General features: G+C 42.1%; 1 protein-coding gene across 1 annotated transcript in view; it reads left to right on the top strand.

The window, feature by feature from the left end:
- The first annotated feature begins 7,730 nt into the window (after window positions 1–7,730).
- The window catches only part of LOC139420798 (serine/threonine-protein kinase 10-like), a 41,880-nt gene continuing 30,242 nt past the window's right edge, over window positions 7,731–19,368 (top strand). Inside the window, exon 1 of the mRNA XM_071171078.1 lies at window positions 7,731–8,171. Within this exon, the coding sequence (XP_071027179.1) occupies window positions 8,013–8,171 (159 nt within the window). The 5' untranslated portion in view covers window positions 7,731–8,012. The remainder of the gene's footprint in view (window positions 8,172–19,368) is intronic.

Raw genomic sequence — 19,368 nt, forward strand, 5'->3', positions numbered from 1 at the left:
TTCGAAATAGATTTGAGGTATAAAATTCAATCAAACTGCTTTATTTTAGGGGTTTAGTGAAGGCGAGTCATGTTTTACCCTTTAGACAAGGGGAGTATACAGAATGTTATGACTACACAAGCGTTAAGTGGGAAAACAGGTATCCAGTTGATATGAGGAGAGCTGGAGTAGTGACACTTCGTGAGGAAGAGAAGCAAGAATAACCAGAGGGTGGGTAAGTGGCTCCTTTTAAGGAAGTGAGGGTCTCACCTCATTCGCCATTCTACCTGTCTGTCTCCAACAGATGATTTTGATAGTTACTTCCGAGAGTAAGCTGTCCTTAGCAAAACACCACATGTGAGATATCGAAACAAATAATTGAAATAGACTAGCAATGCTCAAATATAACTTTTACGGGTACAAAATGGTGAACTTTGTGCAAATGATTAAATGTACAGAGAGTTCTCTGGAATCTTTGCCTTTCTACCGTATTTGGTCAAGGAAATGCATAAACTGAAATGACCTTTTAGAAAATCAGCACTCTCATATCCTCTGAAATGACAGAATAGTTTCATCCTCCTTTTTATGCCACTGCCCTCATGTTGCACCATCATTCTGGCAGTGGGCACTGTATTTTTGTATTTACTAAAAAGGCCATTATCCCTGCTTAATGTCACGTTAAAAGCTATACTGGGTTCTTGTTTTAGGGCACTGGCATCACATGCCTCTGTGTTTAGTAGCTGGTGTTCACCGCCGATGATCGTGCAGCCTTGGATCACAAATGAGCTGGAGCCTGAAATGTCAATGTTTTTGTTTGATGGGAGGGTGGGAGGGAGAGGGACAGAGATAGGGAAACAGAGAAGGGGGAGGGACAGAGATAGAGAGATAGATAATGCTTGACTGGTTGCTATCCCAGACACCCTTGACCCACTCCAATTCACACATACTACCCCAACAGATCCACAGATGACGCAATCTCTATTGCACTCCACACTGCGCTCACCCACCTGACAAGCCGCCCCCAGGTGGTGAGGGTAGGCAACAACACATTTGCCACACTGACCTTCAACACAGGTGCCCTTCAGGGGTGTGTGTTTAATCCCCATCTGTACTCCCTGTTTACCCACAACTATGTGGTAGCGCACAACTGCAACACCATCATCAAGTTTGCTGACGACACAACGGTGGTAGGACTGATCACCAATATCGATGAGGCAGACTATAGGGAGGAGGTCAGAGACCTGGCAAAGTTCTACAACTGCACCATTGAGAGCATCTTGACTGGCTGCATCATAGCTTGGTACAGCAACTGCAAGGCACCCAGCCGCAAGGCGCTACAAAGGGTGGTGAGTACGGCCCAGTACATCACTGGGGCTGAGCTCCCTGCCGTCCAGGACCTCTATACCAGGCGGTGTCAGAGGAAGGTTCAAAACTATTTAAAAGACTCCAACCTCACATGCCAGAGACTCTTCTCTGTGCTACTATACGGCAGGTGGTACCAGTGCACCAAGTCTAGAACCAACAGGACACTGAACAGCTTCTACCCCAAGCCATAAGATTGCTAAACAAGGCTGCTAAATAGCTAATCAAATGGCTACCCAGACTACCTTCATTGACCCTTTTTTGAACTAACTCTCTTGCACTGACTCTGCACACACACTGGACTTTACCCACACTCTCACACATACTTATACTGACCTTCCAACACACACAAACACATACACTACATACGCTCACACACACACATAGCATGCGCACACATGCCTATTGATGCCACATACACACACACACTCAAACACAGTAGAGGTGCGTGGGTAAAATCTCTGGGGAAGCCAAGCCAGGAAAAGTAAAGCCATATTACAACCTGCTGTATGTGTTGTGATAATTGCGTTGTTTGCTCTACAAACAGTTACATGAGCTACAGCATGGTCAAGCAAGTTAATGTTTCCAACATTTTCAGACTACTAAATAACTATGGATTTAGAACCACAGAGTTACTGCAAGTCACAAAGAAAACAGGAGCTGCCTCCACTACTCCAGCAACATTTCAACTTCAAAATGTCAGATTTCAAAAATCAAATCACCTATGCTTATTCTAATACAGTGATAACTAAAATATACCAAAAACAATTGAGTCCAATCACTGTAAGGTAAATATGATGTGGCTGTCCATGGTTCAGATTTCTCTCTGTGTGTGTGTGTGTGTGTGTGTGTTTGTACAAAAGTACAAAAACATGTTGAAAGGGAGGGAAACACAAATGACATCCTTGTCTCTTTCATGTTGATGAAAGGGTCTATGACTCTGTCATACAGTACACACTTTTATTGTTTTGTTGTCCTAGACCTAGGCTACCTGACTAAAATGGTTGCTCGCTAGCCTAACTTCCATTCATGGGCAACGTTAGCTAGTTAACATTAGCCTTCTACATCTAGCTACATATTGAATTTCCATCCTCTCAGGCCAGGGGCACAATGTATGAATTTAGGTTTGGATCAGAATCACTGTTATAATCACTGGCCAGTATAGAGAATTAAGTAAAACCACAAGTCCAAATCCCTAGTCCAAATCCCTAGATAATTTAGGAAAGGACCAACTTAAGCTAGCTAGCCACCGAAGGACAACAACACACATTAAGTATTGTTCTTGATGTGATGTGATTGGAGTGAAGCCAAATCCAAACTAGCTTCCCTTGACACTTTTTTTTGGTGTGCCAGGACCATTCACAGTTGAGCTCACTCAGTTTAGCTCAACGCTGATTGGCTATTATTTAATCGTTTTTTTTATCAAGGGAGGCCAAATGCTCGCTGGCTTCCATTGCATTCAATTTTACAGGCAGCAACAATGTCATACTCTTTTTGACCAGACAGCATCAGATAGATGGCCTACACATACAGAGATAGAGAAGTGCTGTTTCACTCACCCGGATGCTTTCTCTGTTGAGATACAGTAAATATACAAAAGTATGTGGACACCCATTCAAATTATTGGATTTGGCTAGTTCATCCACACCCGTTGCTGGCAGGTTTATAAAATCGAGCAGCTATGCAATATCCATAGACAAACATTTACAGAAGTATGGCTATACTGAAGAGATACTTTCAATGTGGCACTGTCATAGGATGCCACCTTTCCAACAAGTCAGTTCATATATATTTCTGCCCTGCTAGTGCGGCTTGGCAGGGTCCTGTTTCGGGGGACGCATGGCTCTCGACCTTCGCCTCTCCCGAGTCCGTACGGGAGTGGCCGTGATGGGTCAATACTCTACCAATTGGATGTCACGATTTTTTTCGTAAAAATCGTATGTCCTCGGTTGCAACACTCACTACCAAGTTCCAAACTCATGAACTGTTCATTGGGAGCTTCATGAAATGGGTTTCCATGGCCAAGCAGCCGCACACAATCCTAAAATCACCATGTGCAATGCCATGCGGCTGCTGGATTGGTGTAAAGCACTCCGCCATTGGACTCTGGAGCAGAGGAGGAAAATTATGAAACACAGAGAGACAAAAGTTACATTATTTGATGTTTTTTTTCTTGGTACATTATTTGGGGAAGCCTGGCTTCCATTGGCATCTATGAACACAGGCAAGTGCTCTCTAACACACACACACACACACACACACACACACACACACACACACACACACACACACACACACACACACAAGCTTTCACACTCACCACTTACGCTTCTGCTACTGCTCCACATACACTGCTGCTACAACTCAGTCTATTATCTATCCTGTTGCCTAGTCACTTTACCCCTACCTACAGTATATGCACATAGCTACCTTAATTACCTCATACTCCTGCACATTGACTCATTACTGGTACTCCCTGTATATAGCCATGCATTTGTACTTATTGTTATTTATTTGTCATTCACTGTAACTATTTCAATTTTAAAATATATATATTTGTATCTTTAACTCTGCATTGTTGGAAAAAGATCTGTAAGTAAGCATTTCACTGTTATTCTACACCTGTAGTTTACAAAGCACATAACAAATACAGTTTGATTTGATCTGATGTGCGAAAGCCTGGGTTTGAGTGGTAGCCTATTTGTACTTTTTTGTTACTTCATGGCCTTAATTATTTTAATAAAACGTCCTTATATGATACACTGTATGATCCATCATCCATCGATCCAGATGCGATATGACTTCCCGAAAGTTCTGTGAGAAATATAAAATAGCCTTGTGAATTCTAATGTAAAAATGACATAACTGTCACATAATGGTAGATGACAGCAACAGGCTCCACAAAAATACATGTACTATGATTTTTTGCCACCTAGTGGTGCTTGTGAGCTATAGAGTGCACCAAAATATATCCTTGTAACCTCTATTTTATATTGCATTATGCAAAGCAATAATTATGAAACAGCTATGTATTTTGTACCTTACTGTAGACTGAGAATCCAATTTTGGGGACCGTTTCGGCAAAAGCCGAGGTTATACAAAATTCCAAAATTCCAATAAAACCCCTTTCTGTAGGCCTACATACTTTCCCCCATTGCTTTTCCCTTAAACGTCTGAAAACGTATTTGAATAAGACTATATGTCCATGATAGAAAACTGTGCTGTACCTGTTTTGTTGTACCCTATCTGGCCTGCTAATGACAGGTGTTTTTGCTTTCAATACCTGGCGGTGGCCACATGGAAGGGGCCACCCCTTCCATGGCAAGTGGTACCACAACTTTTTTGGTTACTGTACCACCAACTGAATTTTGCTCTGGCCAGTTGACCCCTGAAGTCCTAGTACCCCTAGTTGGGAACCACTGGCCTAGGCAACTTAAAGTAACTGTCCAGTGAAAATCTCTCTTTTAGAAGTTAATATTCTGTTAATTCATACCAGTGACAACCTGTCAGTCAGGTCTGCCCCACCTGTGTTGAGCCCCACCTGTGTTGAGCCCCACATTTAAAAAAATAAATAAAAATAAAAAGTTTTGTGGGGGTTGCCTGTTTTGCATGTTATTTTTTGCATTAATACATGTCACATATCATTGAGTTAATAAAGCCTTCATACAAACATGGTCTCTTTTTTGCTTTCTTGAGTAAGGCAGCTCCAAAATGCAGGTGTTTCAACCTAGCTCTGTGCTTTCTGTGGTGGTGGTGGGGCAGCCAGTGGAAAATATGGAGCGTAGGGGTTAGTAATGTTCTCTAGTTGCGCCATTATTGGATCAGTGTTTTGTAACTCATGGGGACACTATGTCACTTCCATATCTAAGGATAGAGCTTGAAAATTCAAGCCCCTTGGGTGCTGCCATAGAGTTACATTAGAAGTGCCCATCCAAGAAGGCTCAGGGTCATTGGCAACAGATAAATTATTTAAAATCACGTTCTATCTACATTAGCTTTGATTGGACTGATCATGTCAACATCATACTTTGAAAATCTTAGCTAGCGGTCATCATCATGAAAGTCAACAATCTACTGGCAAACCTATTTAATCCTTGTCATACGAAGAGAAATACTGAAGAGAAATTATAGATAAAACGTATCGGTGCTCATCGGCCATTGGACATAAACATTACACAACAAGTTGTAAAATTAAACTATGAGTGGTTTGGAAGGAATCAGTGGCTAACTGAAAGCATAGCAAAGCAATCACTAGCTTGCTAGTCAGTGAAGTGGGTGTGTGGTCCCAATTCTCAGATCAAGGATCTCTTTTCCAAGCTTAAAATTATAAACATTCAAAATTGGCCATATTTTAAATCCAGCATGATTTCTGCTGCGCTCAAAACAACTGTTAACTCAGAACTGGGAAATATGACTTCAGTGAGTTCAAGACAACTGGGAAATATGTTTTGAACGGTCATCCAACTCAGAATTGTAAGTCGGGAACTTGGGCCTCTTTCTAGAGCTACGACCTGAAGATCACTGACGTAATCATGATTCGATTTTTGATTTTTTTTTTAGTTTCCAGTTGTCTTGAAAACACCATATATCCAAAGAATGCCAGACTTCGATGACAAAGTTTGATGGCAAAATTTTCCCACGAAGGACTGTCCTTCCTGTTCAAGTTTCAAGTGAGCACAGCACAACAAGGTGAGTCCAAAAATGTATTGTATGCTGCTGCATAAATGATGTAATATGCCAAGGAGACATGTACACTGTAGCTAAGAAAGTAATACTAAGTGTATGTTATGTAGTAAGCTGTTAGTAGGCCATGTGTCTCACTCTAGTAATTTGTTCTATTTTCCCCTCTTAATTTTGCCTACTGTTCTTACTTGATGGTGCACATTTAGCCTATAACATGTTTTAGAGAAATGTAATCATTGAATATTGTAAGAGCTTTCATTGTCTGCTTATATGCCCCCTTTATGTATCCTACGGTTCTGACTCGGTGTACATGGAGAACACTGTAAGAACAGCTCATGTTCTGAATTCTGTTGCTGTACATTTCAAAAGTGCTCAACAAATAGTTATATTGACTACATCCGTCCTAGCTCAGTCATTAATGTCTTAATCAAAATTACGGATAGCCTCTTATCCACTTGTCGTCCCCTTATGCCATAGTTTGTACATCTCAATTGTCATTAGAAACCACATTTGTTTAAGCAAGTCAGCCATATCAGCCATGTTTTTTTTAAAGGCAGTAAATGAGGCTGAACTGTTTCGCTGCCAGACAAAGCTCTGCTGATAGCCAGGTGTAGCAGTGTTAAGGTGTTGGGACTGCTGTTGGGACAGCTTTATGTAGGCCCTAACAGTTTGTGGGCACCGTTTGTCACTGTTATAGTGCAATTAATGTATTATTTAGTGTTGTATAGTGTATTGGCTTTGCTGGCATTCATCCCCCCAAAATGTTTTTTGTTTGCCCCTCCAAGATTTACATGCTACAATTGCTACTGACTCATACCCAAATAATGTTGTTGACTCCAGTGGTGGTTGCTGAGGGGAGGATGGTTCATAATAATGGCTGGAACTGAGCTGATGGAATGGCATCAAACACATGGTATCCATGTGTTTGATGTATTTGATACCATTCCACGCATTCAGCTCTAGCCATTAGCACAAGCCCGCCCTCCCCAATTAAAGTGCACCAAGCTCCTGTGGTAGACTTATCCTATACTCATATTTGAGGCCAAAGCATAAATTGGAGATAAAACACTTCAAAACCCCCACCTATTTCAAACAGACTGTTTCATAAATGCTTTATATTTCCTCATAGAGAATGATATCATCCTCTCAATGAGCATGAGCTGACCAATCAGCGGACTTTTCACGTGAATATTTTTAATGTCCTGCATACAGGACACCATACTGTTGTTGTGGTATGCCCACACCGTTCTAAAACATAAGAGCTGCTTTTTAATATAGTTGTCATTGCCCAAAATGATAAGAAAGGCTATTTCACTTATATTGTAATTAATTATAGGTCATATTTCATAAAAATCTGGAAACACTTGACAGATATTTTAAAAACGACATGTACATCTAAACTGGGAAGTGGAATTATTTTAACTACATATCTTGCGTAAAGATGACGGATCTGCGCACAGAAAACGACATTTCCATGACACTGTGGGAGCGTTGGGGAGCTATAGGCCTGTGCTACGTTAAATATTAGTATGAACTAGGAAATGTGTAAATTTCCGACTTTTTAACTGTTTGAACGCGGCACTTGTATAACTACAATATTTTTAGCAAGTCGGACTTTTCCGAGTTTTCTAGTTCCGATTAGCATTTGAACATGGCAATAAGGTGGGGCTTCTGTCTTTTTACTCAGAAGCAACAAGTTGTTCTCCATAACTGGTTACTATGTTTCAGCAGGTGGTCGTTGTGTGCAGTGGACAAGTCATGTGAATGGAAATATTACGTTTATTTTTTTTATGACAACGCGTGATTCAATATTTTAGAACGTGTTTTTGACGGCTTATTTTCTTACTTGAAAGGTGTGTGATTATAAATCCAGGTAGTTTTCCCCCGAATACTTTTTTATTCTAACAAGAGTGAAACTCAGAATAGTTGCTGTGTCTTGAGAAACGTGGCTTTTATGAACAGCTTTTATTGCATTTTTGCGGCGAACCATGGCTTTTGCTAAATTCAGCAAAATACTTCGCCTGTCTAATTTTGACATAAAAAAGAAGGCAAAACAATATGAACACGTTCATCGAGACATCAATCCTAATGACCAATGGGAAATTATCGGAGAGTTGGGTGATGGGGCTTTTGGAAAAGTTTACAAGGTAAGCAATATGGGTTTCAACATACTTTTGGTCATGTGGTGAATGTGGACACCTGCTCGTCAAACATCTCATTCCAAAACCATGGCATTAATATGGAGTTGTTTTCCCCATTGCTGCTATAACAGCCGCCACCCTTTTGGGAAGGCTTTCCAGTAGTTAGAAGTCGGAACATTGCTGCGGGGACTTGCTTCTATTCAGGCACAAGAGCGTGAGTGAGGTCCGGCACAGATGTTGGGCGATTGGGCCTGGCTCGCTGTCAGTGTTCCAAATCATCCTAAAGGTGTATTCGATGGAGTTGAGGTCAGGGCTCTCTGTGTAGGACAGTCCAGTTCTAACACGCCGATCTCAAACAATTTCTTTATGAACCTTGCTTTGTGCACAGTGACATTGTCATGCCGTCAGCATGCCTGATTCAATCTTTTATAACGTGTTTTGATGGTTTATTTTCTTACTTGAAAAGTGGGATTTAATCTAGGTAGTTTTTTTTCCCCCCGAATACTTTTTTTATTCTAACAGGAGTGAAATCAATATTTGCTATGTCTTGAGAAACTTTTAGTTGTCTAGTGTTTCCAGCACAAGTTTCACCTTTCACCTTCACCGTAATGATCATGCTGTTTATCATCAGCTTCTTGATATGCCACACCTGTCACGTGGATGGATTATCTTGGCAAAGGGAGAACAGGGATGGAAACAAATTTGTGTACAATTTTGGGAGAAATAATATTTTTGTGTGTATGGAACATTTCTGTGATTTGTTTTTATCTCGGCTCACGAAACCAACACTTTACATGTTTTATATTTGTTCTATGAAGGTACAAGTCAAAAGTTTGGACACCTACTCATTCTAGGGTTATTCTTTATTTTTTACTATTTTCTACATATTATAATAGTGAAGACACCATAAAATGAAACAATGAAATTACACATGGAATCATGTAGTAACCAAAGGTGTTTCATTTGCGATTCTTTAAAGTAACCGCCCTTCGCCTTCATGACCGCTTTGCACATTCTTGGCATTCTCTCAACCAGCTTCATGAGGTAGTCACCTGGAATGCAATTCATTTAACAGGTGTGCCTTGTTCAAAGTTCATTTGTGACAAGGTAGAGGTGGTATACAGAAGATAGCCATATTTGCTAAAAGACCAAGTCCATATTATGGCAAGAAATGACTGTCCGTTACTTTAAGACATGAAGTGCAGTCGCAAAAGGCATCAAGTGGTATGATGAAACTGGCTCTCATGAGGACTGCCACAGGAAAGGAAGACCCAGAATTACCTCTGCTGCAGATGATAAGTTCATTAGAGTTACCAGCATTAGAAATTGCCAATTAAAAGCACCACAGATTGCACGTCACAGAGTTCAAGTAACAGACACATCTCAACATCAACTGTTCAGAGGAGACTGTGTGAATCAAGCCTTCATGGTTGAATTGCTGCAAAGAAACCACTACTAAAGGGCACCAATAAGAAGACTTCCTTGGGCTAAGAAACGCAAGCAGTGGAAATCTGTCCTTTGGTCTGATGTGTCCAAATTGGAGATTATGGATTCCAACTGCTGTGTCTTGGTGAGACGCAGAGTAGGTGAACAGAAGATTTCCACATGTGTGGTTCCCACTGTGAAGCATGGATGTTTGTGGGTGCTTTGCTGGTGACATTGTCAATGATTTTAGAATTCAAGGCACACTTAACCAGCATGGCTACCACTGCATTCTGCAGCAATTTGCCATCCCATCAGGTTTGCGCTTAGTGAGACTATCATTTGCTTTTCAACAGGACAATGACCCAACACACCTCTAGGCTGTGTAAGGGCTATTTGACCAAGAAGGAGAGTGATGGAGTGCTGCATCAGATGGCATGGCCTCCGCAATCACCTGACCTCAACCCAATTGAGATGGTTTGGGATGAGTTGGACCGCAGAGGTGAAGGAAAAGCAGTCAACAAGTGCTCAGTATATGTGGGAACTGCTTCAAGACGGTTGGAAAAGCATTCTTCATGAAGCTGTTCGAGAGAATGGGTAGCCTAGTGGTTAGAGCGTTGGACTAGTAACCGGAAGGTTGCAAGTTCAAACCCCCGAGCTGACGAGGTACAAATCTGTCGTTCTGCCCTTGAACAGGCAGTTCCTAGGCCGTCATTGAAAATAAGAATTTGTTCTTAACTGACTTGCCTAGTTAAATAAAGATAGAATAAAGCATTTTGACCCTAGTCAAAACTAACTGCATTGAACATCTTGGAAGGTGCTTTTGTACCGATTGTGTTCACCAATTTATTGCTTCCTTTTGAAGGGCAGCACACTCTGATTTCATGCCCAATACAGACGGATCAACTCCTGTAGAGCTGTTGTACTAACTGGGCTCCATTTGGACCTCCCCAGGAGACCCCACTATTACCCTCCACTGTTTGCTTCATCCAAACCCAGCTGTAGTTTGGGTTATGGGTTTATATTTAATCTGTCTTTTAGTCCTCACATTGCGACATGGCAGGAAAATGTATCTGCTCGTGCCCAGTGTAGTACAGTGGGTGTCTTTGACTTAGGGGGCCAGTGGAAGAAGTGAGGCCCGACCAGAGTACAGTGCCCCCACTCATACCTTGTGAACAGGCATGTGAGAACACCATGTGGGATTTCACTGACGACACTGAAAGGAAAAATAACATGGAGCCACCCTAATAGAAATAAAGGATCCCTTCAGTTACCCCTACCACCAAAATACACCACCTTATGCTGCATGTAGGCCAATTTTAACAGTGGCTATTGACTAAGCAGTTTTCTGTCCAGGGGATACTTTAAAATCGCTTCATGTCTCATACACTTTAGGACTCAGAATATAATTTAGTATACTAGAAGATCTCTTTGGAATGTACACTTACAATGGAAACAACACTTTTCAATAAAGACTGACACATGTGACAATACTGTCTCTACAATCTTCCCCTTGGCTAAATGTGTTTTCCAGTCGCCAGAAGTCTGGCTGTCCTGGAGTGCTTGCGGAGGAGTCAGTGCTCCTCACCTGGAGCAGTCAGGGTCAGGAGAAAAGCTATGGGCCGGAGGGGTGATGGAAACATCCTATGTGGCCCTCGGGCTACTGACTAATCCGTCTGTGGGATGGGGTCTCGGGGGCTCCATTCCACAGCCTGTCCAGACTAGCCTTCGTCCCAAATGGTAACCTATTCCCTTTATAGGTCACTACTTTGGACCAGAGCCCATCAAAAGTAGTGCACGATATAGAGAATAGGTTGCCATTTGGGACATATCAAGGGAGTTCAGGAAGCCACTAGATGACTCCCATAACTACAAGTCAATTATACCAGTATGGAGGACACTTCTGTTCACTGCTCCAGGGCCGGCAAGATCTAGTTCAAATGTTGGCTATAACAACTCCTTTTAGAACACCTGTGAAACAAATCAACTCGTTGAGTCATCTGTTTGCTTGGTCATTGCTGGTCACATGCTTCCTTTTTGATTCCAGTAATGTCTGGGAGAGTGTCGGTGTCAGTCTGGCTGGCCTCATGATCTGGGTTGGCTGTATACATCCGGGTGAACAACAGGGCTTTGTTGATATTCTCTCAGGTTGTCATGGGGGTGTCACGGTTGGGTATCACTCTCAGGTTAATGTGCCCCATTGGCCTGTCACTGTCACCAGATGGTAAGGAGGACCTAGTAGTCAGTGTCACGCAGCAGTAGTTAACTTAAAGCTGCTCTTTGAACAGTATACAGGTATCTGTATCTTGTCTGATGAACTAACCAGGAGGCGGGAGGCCTCGACTATCATTCTTAAAACGCACGTGTGCATCAATTTGTTCACTTCAGAGACCAAAGATTTCCCAGGACTACAGGTAGTCATGACGAGAGCAGAGTTGCGTAAATCTCCCCCACATGATGGCTATTGCTGAGATGGGAGAATGTCTCACTTCCTGCTGATCCCTGTGTCACAGCATGTTGTGTTTGCTGGTATGGCCGAAGCACAAGTGCCGATCGGTCCCTTTTACTTATTAATGGAACACGTGCTGCTGAGCAGGCTCCCTGGCAGCTGCTGCCTTGTACTGTGAGTTGCATTAGTTAGCATAACATTACCTGACGGCGCCATCCCAAATGGTACCCTTTTCCCTATATAATGCACTATGTAGGGTATAGGGTGCCATTTGGGACAGAGATCAAGGGTTTTCCTGTAATACAGGAGGCCTGCATGGTGAAAGCACATGTTTGTGCTCCAGGGCTGGTAATCTGTGGGGCCCAGCTGTGACCGGCCTGATAAGGATTCTCCTGTAGAGGCTTGTCCCCCCATGACTCCCCAGCCCCCTGTCGGTATGTGGCAGGTTGCCTCAGTGGTGACTGTCTTGAGATGGAGTGTGGGCGAGGGAGGGATGTTTTGTGAGACTGAGAAAATCATGAGTTAACAAGTCATAACTGGTTTTGGAATACATTGAAGCTAGCTTAAATCTGATTCGTAGCCTACTGTTTTAGCACAATGCATTATGTAACAGCAGTGCTTTGAAAAGTGATCGAACGTATGCCTTTTTGTGTAGTCTATCAAAGCACCATGTTTCACGTTTTTATCAAGATGGATGACATTTTCTACACGAGTGACTGGTACTGTACTATGTTTTATCCAGTCAAACATCAGCGAAATGTACACAACAGCTCCATGTTCAGAGCCCATCTTAAGAGATTTGCTGTGGTGAATTCTTCACTGGGAAACCTTTCATAATACCTCGCAGCGAAACTACCACATCCTGAAAGACGGCAGCACCGTACCTCTCTGGGTTAAAAGTTTGAACTTCCCTGCTGCGTCCCCCGGCCATTTTGAACAACTCTCTGTAAATAAAGATACAGTAAGAGTTTAACCCTGTGTGTAATCCTCAGCCTATTTTTATTTAACTATGCAAGTCAGTTAAGAACAAATTCTTATTTACAATGACGGCATACCGGGGAACAGTTCAGGGGCAGAACGACAGATTTTTACCTTGTCAGCTCTGGGATTCTATCCAGCAACCTTTCGCTTACTGGCCCAACGCTCTAAACACTAGGCTACCTACCGCCCCAAAAATGTAAGACGAGAAATAAAATGTTCCCAGTGGAAAGGCAGGTAGCCTAAATAACAACACATTAGTGTACACAGCCAGCAGTGAAAGCTCCTGGAAGATTCCTGGAAGACGCTAATGATTATCTCCTCTAAAGCTAAAGCTTATTTGCAGAGGGCTTAGTGTACACTAACCAATCCCCTGGCTCTGTCTTCCTGCCTGCCATGTCTGTCTGCCCGGGGACTGATTTTGAGCTGTATGACCACTTGTGATCTCCCCTGACCTGTCCTCCTGACCTCTGGGGACTAGAGCCAAGCATCCTGTGGAGACGAGACACATTTGGCATACACATTTGGCATTAGTTCAAGAAGAAGATTGAGAGGAAGCGCATCGTATGCCACAGATTGCATCTGGACGTGACATCTGTGTTTCTCACAAATGCCCTCCTATTCCCTATATACTGTCTGTAATAGTATGTTCATCTTCTATATTCTGTTTACCTTGGCATCATTTACCAAATCAAATTCCGTCTATGTACACTACCGTTCAAAGGTTTGGGGTCACTTAGAAATGTCCTTGTTTTTGAAAGAATCACTTTTTGTCAGTTTTAAAATAACATCAAATCGATCAGAAATAAAGTGTAGACATTGTTAATGTTGTAAATGACTGTTCTAGCTGGAAATGGCAGATTCTTTTTGGGGGGAATATCTACTAGCATTTTAAAAGGCTAATTGTTCATTAGAAAACCTTTTTGCAATTATGTTAGCACAGCTGAAAACTGTTGTACTGTTGTACTAAATAAGCAATACAACTGGCCTTTTAGACTAGTTGAGTATCTGGAGCATCAGCATTTGTAGGTTCAACTACAGGCTCAAAATGGTCAGAAACAAAACTTTCTTCTGAAACTCGTCAGTCTATTCCTGTTCTGATAAATAAAGGATATTCCATGCAAGACATTGCCAAGAAACTGAAGATCTCGTACAACACTGTGTACTTCTCACTTCACAGAACAGCGCAAACTGGCCCTAACCAGAATAGAAGGAGGAGTGGGAGGCCCCTGTACACAACTGAGCAAGAGGTCAAGTACATTAGTGTCTAGTTTGAGAAACCGATGCCTCACAAGTCCTCAACTGGCAGCTTCATTAAATAGTACCTGCAAAACACTGGTCTCAACGTTAACAGTGAAAAGGCAACTCCGGGATACTGGCCTTTTAGGCAGAGTTGCAAAGAAAAAGCCATATCTCGGACTGGCCAATATAAATGAAAGATTAAGATGGGCAAAATAACAGACACTGGACTGAGGAACTTTGCCTAGAAAGCCAGCATCCCGGAGTTGCCTCTTCACTGTTGACATTGAGACTGGTGTTTTGCAGGTACTATTTAATGAAGCTGCCAGTTGAGGACTTGTGAGGCGTCTGTTTCTCAAACTAGACACACTAATGTACTTGTCCTCTCATGATTAATTAGCCTTTTAAAATGATCAACAATGATCAGCTAACAACATGCCATTGAAACACAGGAGTGATGGTTGCTGATAATGGGCCTTTTTATTCCATAAAAAATATGCCGTTTACAGCTGCAATAGTCATTTACAACATTAACAATGTCTACACTGTATTTCTGATCCTTTTTTTTAATGTGCTTTTCTTTCAAAAACAAGGGCATTTCTAAGTAACCCCAAACCTTTGAATGGTAGTATAAATGTAGTTGGTGAATAAAGGTAATTCTGATTGCACTACTTTTGAACAGAGCCCTATGGGCCCTGGTCAAAAGTAGTGCACTATAGAGGGTATAGATGCATTTGGGACGCATTCTCTGTGCAGCAGCAACGTAACAGTAGCTTTTAACACCTAATAAATAACTAGTTATCATTAGTATTAGTGTGTTCTTTATATTCAATGGGACACATGCATTTTGATCGTTATCACGTTCTTTGTGCTTTTGGAGAACTCTGGCATACTTCATGGAGAAGCCTAGTCCTACTCTGATAAATAGAATGGGATGATAGCCACATATTGTGAGAGAGGCTTTATTATCAAGCGACTGACAGTTCTCAAGCGACTGACAGTTAACACCTACATTAGCTAGACCTGATATGCAAGTCATTCAATAATTTAACACACAGCCCTTGTGCCCCCAGTCCAAAGCTGCTGGAGATGTCTTTTTTTATTTTCTTCATTTTTGTCATAATGTCTAAGTCATCTATCTGTAGGCTGAGGTCTAGAATTATTGTTAACATTAGGCTGCCGAGTAAATCTTGACATCTTAACGGCAGGGCTAAGGTTAAGCACATGCATTATCTTGAGACGGGTTGGGGATGGGATCTGTGTCCTGTCAGTGTGCGTGGCACTGTGTGTGCGCTGGCAGAGTGCATACTACAGTGTACCAGCAGACAGGCCCACGCCTCAGCACACCGCCCCATGCTTACTGTATGCTGATATCTGACACTATTGATTCAGCCTGGAGGTAATTGGCCCCAGGAGGCTGTGCCAGCAGCAGAGTGCAGAGACGCACCACCCAGTGTGTCTGCTCCTCTCCTCTCACAGCCAGGTGTAGTAATCCGCACAGTCACTCCTCCAACTGGATCTCAGGCTTTCCCTGGCTTTATTTATGACCTCTATGTTCTATTTGAACAGATTATCTCCTTAAGTGTTTTAGCAGGATGATTTACTTTGGGGTGGGGTGTGAGGGGGCAGCAGTGTGTGTGCTCACAGCCATTTACCCAAACGGCATGAAACAATGGCTGATCCCTCGTTTAACTTCTTCAACCTCTGCCACTTCGTGGAGCATTGGTGTTGTTTTTTTGCAGGGAGAGGATGATAGACTGTTCTCATGGAGTGTCACAGACATACAGGCAGGCGGGCTAGCAGAGGAGAGGAGAGGGGCCAGTGTCAATCAGTTGTTACTGACATCCATGGAAACGTTGCGCAAAACAAACCACTGATCAGTTGTTTTGTTCCCCAGTATGATGATTGAGTTAGCGAAGAAGTCCAAAGCTGAGCTCCCTACGATAATGGGAGGGAGACTCGGTGGTGTGAGCCTGTTTTGCAGCCGTTTCCCGCTTCTTTATTCTGTTAGTATAGTTAGGTTAGTGTGATTTACACAGCTCTATCCTCAACCAGCACCTCTCCTCTCCCTGCATCTTCCCTCCTCCAGTGGAGAGTCTCCAGGGCCTTGATGCCTTCCAGGAAGTCAGCGCTGCCTTGTGAGGCACAATGAGTGTGGGAGGGAGGGGATGGAGATCTTGGCTGTGAAGGCTTGTAAAGTGGGACTGGTAAACATAATGTGGCGCCCTGTTGCCTCCGATGGTGGGAGCAGAGCAAGTTCCCGAATGGTGGTTTTGAAATGCAAATGCTCAGTGACGAATTGTCAGATACACTAGCATGTCTCTCTCTCCGGTCATACACCGTATGCAAATATTAGGTTAGGTTTCCTGACCTTGTTACCTCACCAGGAAAGACATGTTTTAAAAAATCCCTGGACTTATTCCAGGTGAGATCATGTGTTCAGGAAACCTCAGGTCTGTAACTATGGTAGGCTAGTATCTCGATGCCTAACTGCAGTGTTTACCCATATGTTTTCCCACAGCCCCCTCAGGTATTGGACCCCACCAGGCTGTTCAGTCTGCAGCCTCACGTCTCCAGGTCATTGGGAGGAGCTAAAGCCACACACACAAACCCAAACTAACCTGGTGGGGGGTGGCACAATTTTATAACCCTTCAAAATCCTATTTTCCCTTTACCCCATGACCTTATTAACTCTAACCCTAAACCAAATTTGAATCCTAACGCTAGTTCTACCTTAATCCTAATCCCCCTAGAAATACAGTTTTTGACAATGAAAATGCCAGTCTCAACATCAACAGTGAAGAGGCAACTCCAGGATGCTGACCTTCTAGGCAGAGTTCCTCTATCTAGTGTCTGTTCTTTTGCTCATCTTAATCTTTTCTTTTTATTGGCCAGTCTGAGATATGGCTTTTTCTTTGCAACTCTGCCTAGAAGGCCAGCATCCCGGAGTCGCCTCTTCACTGTTCATGTTGAGACTGGTGTTTTGTGGGTACTATTTAATGAAGCTGCCAGTTGAGGACTTGTGAGGCATCTGTTGTACTTGTCATTTTGCTCAGTTGTGCACCGGGGCCTCCCACTCCTTCCTATTCTGGTTAGAGGCAGTTTGCGATGTTCTGTGAAGGGAGTAGTACACAGCGCTGTACGAGATCTTCAGTTTCTCGGCAATTTCTCGCATGGAAAATACTTAATTTCTCAGAACAAGAATAGGCTGACGAGTTTCAGAAGAAAGTGATTTGTTTCTGGGCATTTTGAGCTTGTAATCAAACCCACAAATGCTGATGCTCCAGATACTCAACTAGCCAGTTTTATTGCTTATTTAATCAGAACAGCAGTTTTCAGCTGTGCTAACATAATTGCAAACGGTTTATCTAATGATCAATTAGCCTTTTTTTTAAATGTATGAACTTGGAATAGCTGCACAAACCTTCAATATTTGTACATGTACAAATTACCTCGACTAACCTGTACCCCCTGTATATAACCTTGTTCTTTACTTTATTTAGTAAATGTTTTAACTCTTTCTTGATCTGCATTGTTAGTTAAGGGCTTGTAAGTAAGCATTTCACGGTAAGGTAACACCTGTTGTATTCGGTGCATGTGACAAAAACAATTTGATGGTCAATGCAACAAGATGTTGATGACAATGATGCTGCTTGGCTTCATAAAATAAATCCACAAGTGTTCTATAATCACACTATTAGTTTGTATCTTACTGTCTGCAAACGGTTAGTTTGTCTTAGCAAGTTGTGGTAAAAATAAATTGTGTTATACGGAACCCAAACCGGCTGCACACGTGCGCCATCGTGTGACAATGTGCATAAATGCATTTCGTCCACCCACACCAAACGCGATCACGACACCAGGTTAAAATATCAAAACAAACTCTGAACCAATTATATTAATTTGGGGATAGGTCGAAAAGCATTAAACATTTATGCCAATTAAGCTAGCTAGCTTGCACTTGCTAGCTAATTTGTCCTATTTAGCTAGCTCACTGTTGCTAACTAATTTGTCCTGGGATATAAACATTGAGTTGTATTTTACTTGAAATACACACACAAAACAAAACAGTCAACCGAATCGTTTCTAGTCATCTCTCCTCCTTCCAGGCTTTTTCTTCTCTTGACTTTATAATGCGGTTGGCAACTTTCATAAATTAGGTGCATTACTGCCACCAACCTCATTCGTCTTTCAGTCACCCACGTGGGTATAACCAATGAGGAGATGGCACGTGGGTTCCTGCTTCTATAAACCAATGAGGAGATGGGAGAGGCAGGACTTGCAGCGCGATCTGCGTCAAGTAGAACTGACTTCTGTTTTAGCCCTTGGCAACGCAGATACTTGTTGGCGGGCACGCAATAATTAAATAACATGTATGTCTGTCTAAATTTATTCTGTTAGCCGCTAATCGCTAGTTAACTGTGAGTCAGAGATAGTAGCTAGCTAATAATTTCCTGATACCAGTGATGGTGTAGGCTTAAATCAGTATGTTTGTGCAACAGTGTCTTCCAAATAAGAGGAATAGGCAAAACATGAATATGTTAGCTACATGAATTAGCTAAGAGAACATTTCATCTAGCCAAAGGTTATAGGGTCCCTGAGGAAACATTGACCAACACTTTGGTTCCTACCCTGTCACAATAACGCATCCCTTGCTTTTACATTCATTGTCATGTCAAACAACTCTTTATTCAAGATGCCCATTATATTCCAACTATAGAATTAGAGTAATCATTCTATCTCTATGATTACAAGAGTTCACCCAAGTGCTTTGATCTAAATCGCAAGTCAAATTGCAATTGCAATATTTGCTAAATAAAATAAAAAAAAAATTGGGTGGGGCCCCATGTTGTGTAGAGTTGCACAGAACATGCACAGTTGTATACTGTTGGATTGAAAGGTATCAATCAATTAGAATGGAGAAAGCCCCATTTTTGAAATCGCTTACAATTTATTTGTTGCCTCCCTAGGGTCAATCACTACTCAAAGTAAATGTCAAACTTTTTTATTATTCAAAAACCATGAAATACTGCCATACCGTCAAAAAAAGTATATATTTTGGTCATATTTCCCAGCCCTACCTTTACCCCTCATTCTCAGAACTATAACTATGAC

The sequence above is a fragment of the Oncorhynchus clarkii genome, chromosome 12 (genome assembly GCF_045791955.1).
Source record: "Oncorhynchus clarkii lewisi isolate Uvic-CL-2024 chromosome 12, UVic_Ocla_1.0, whole genome shotgun sequence".
In the NCBI taxonomy this organism is placed as follows: Eukaryota; Metazoa; Chordata; class Actinopteri; order Salmoniformes; family Salmonidae; genus Oncorhynchus; species Oncorhynchus clarkii.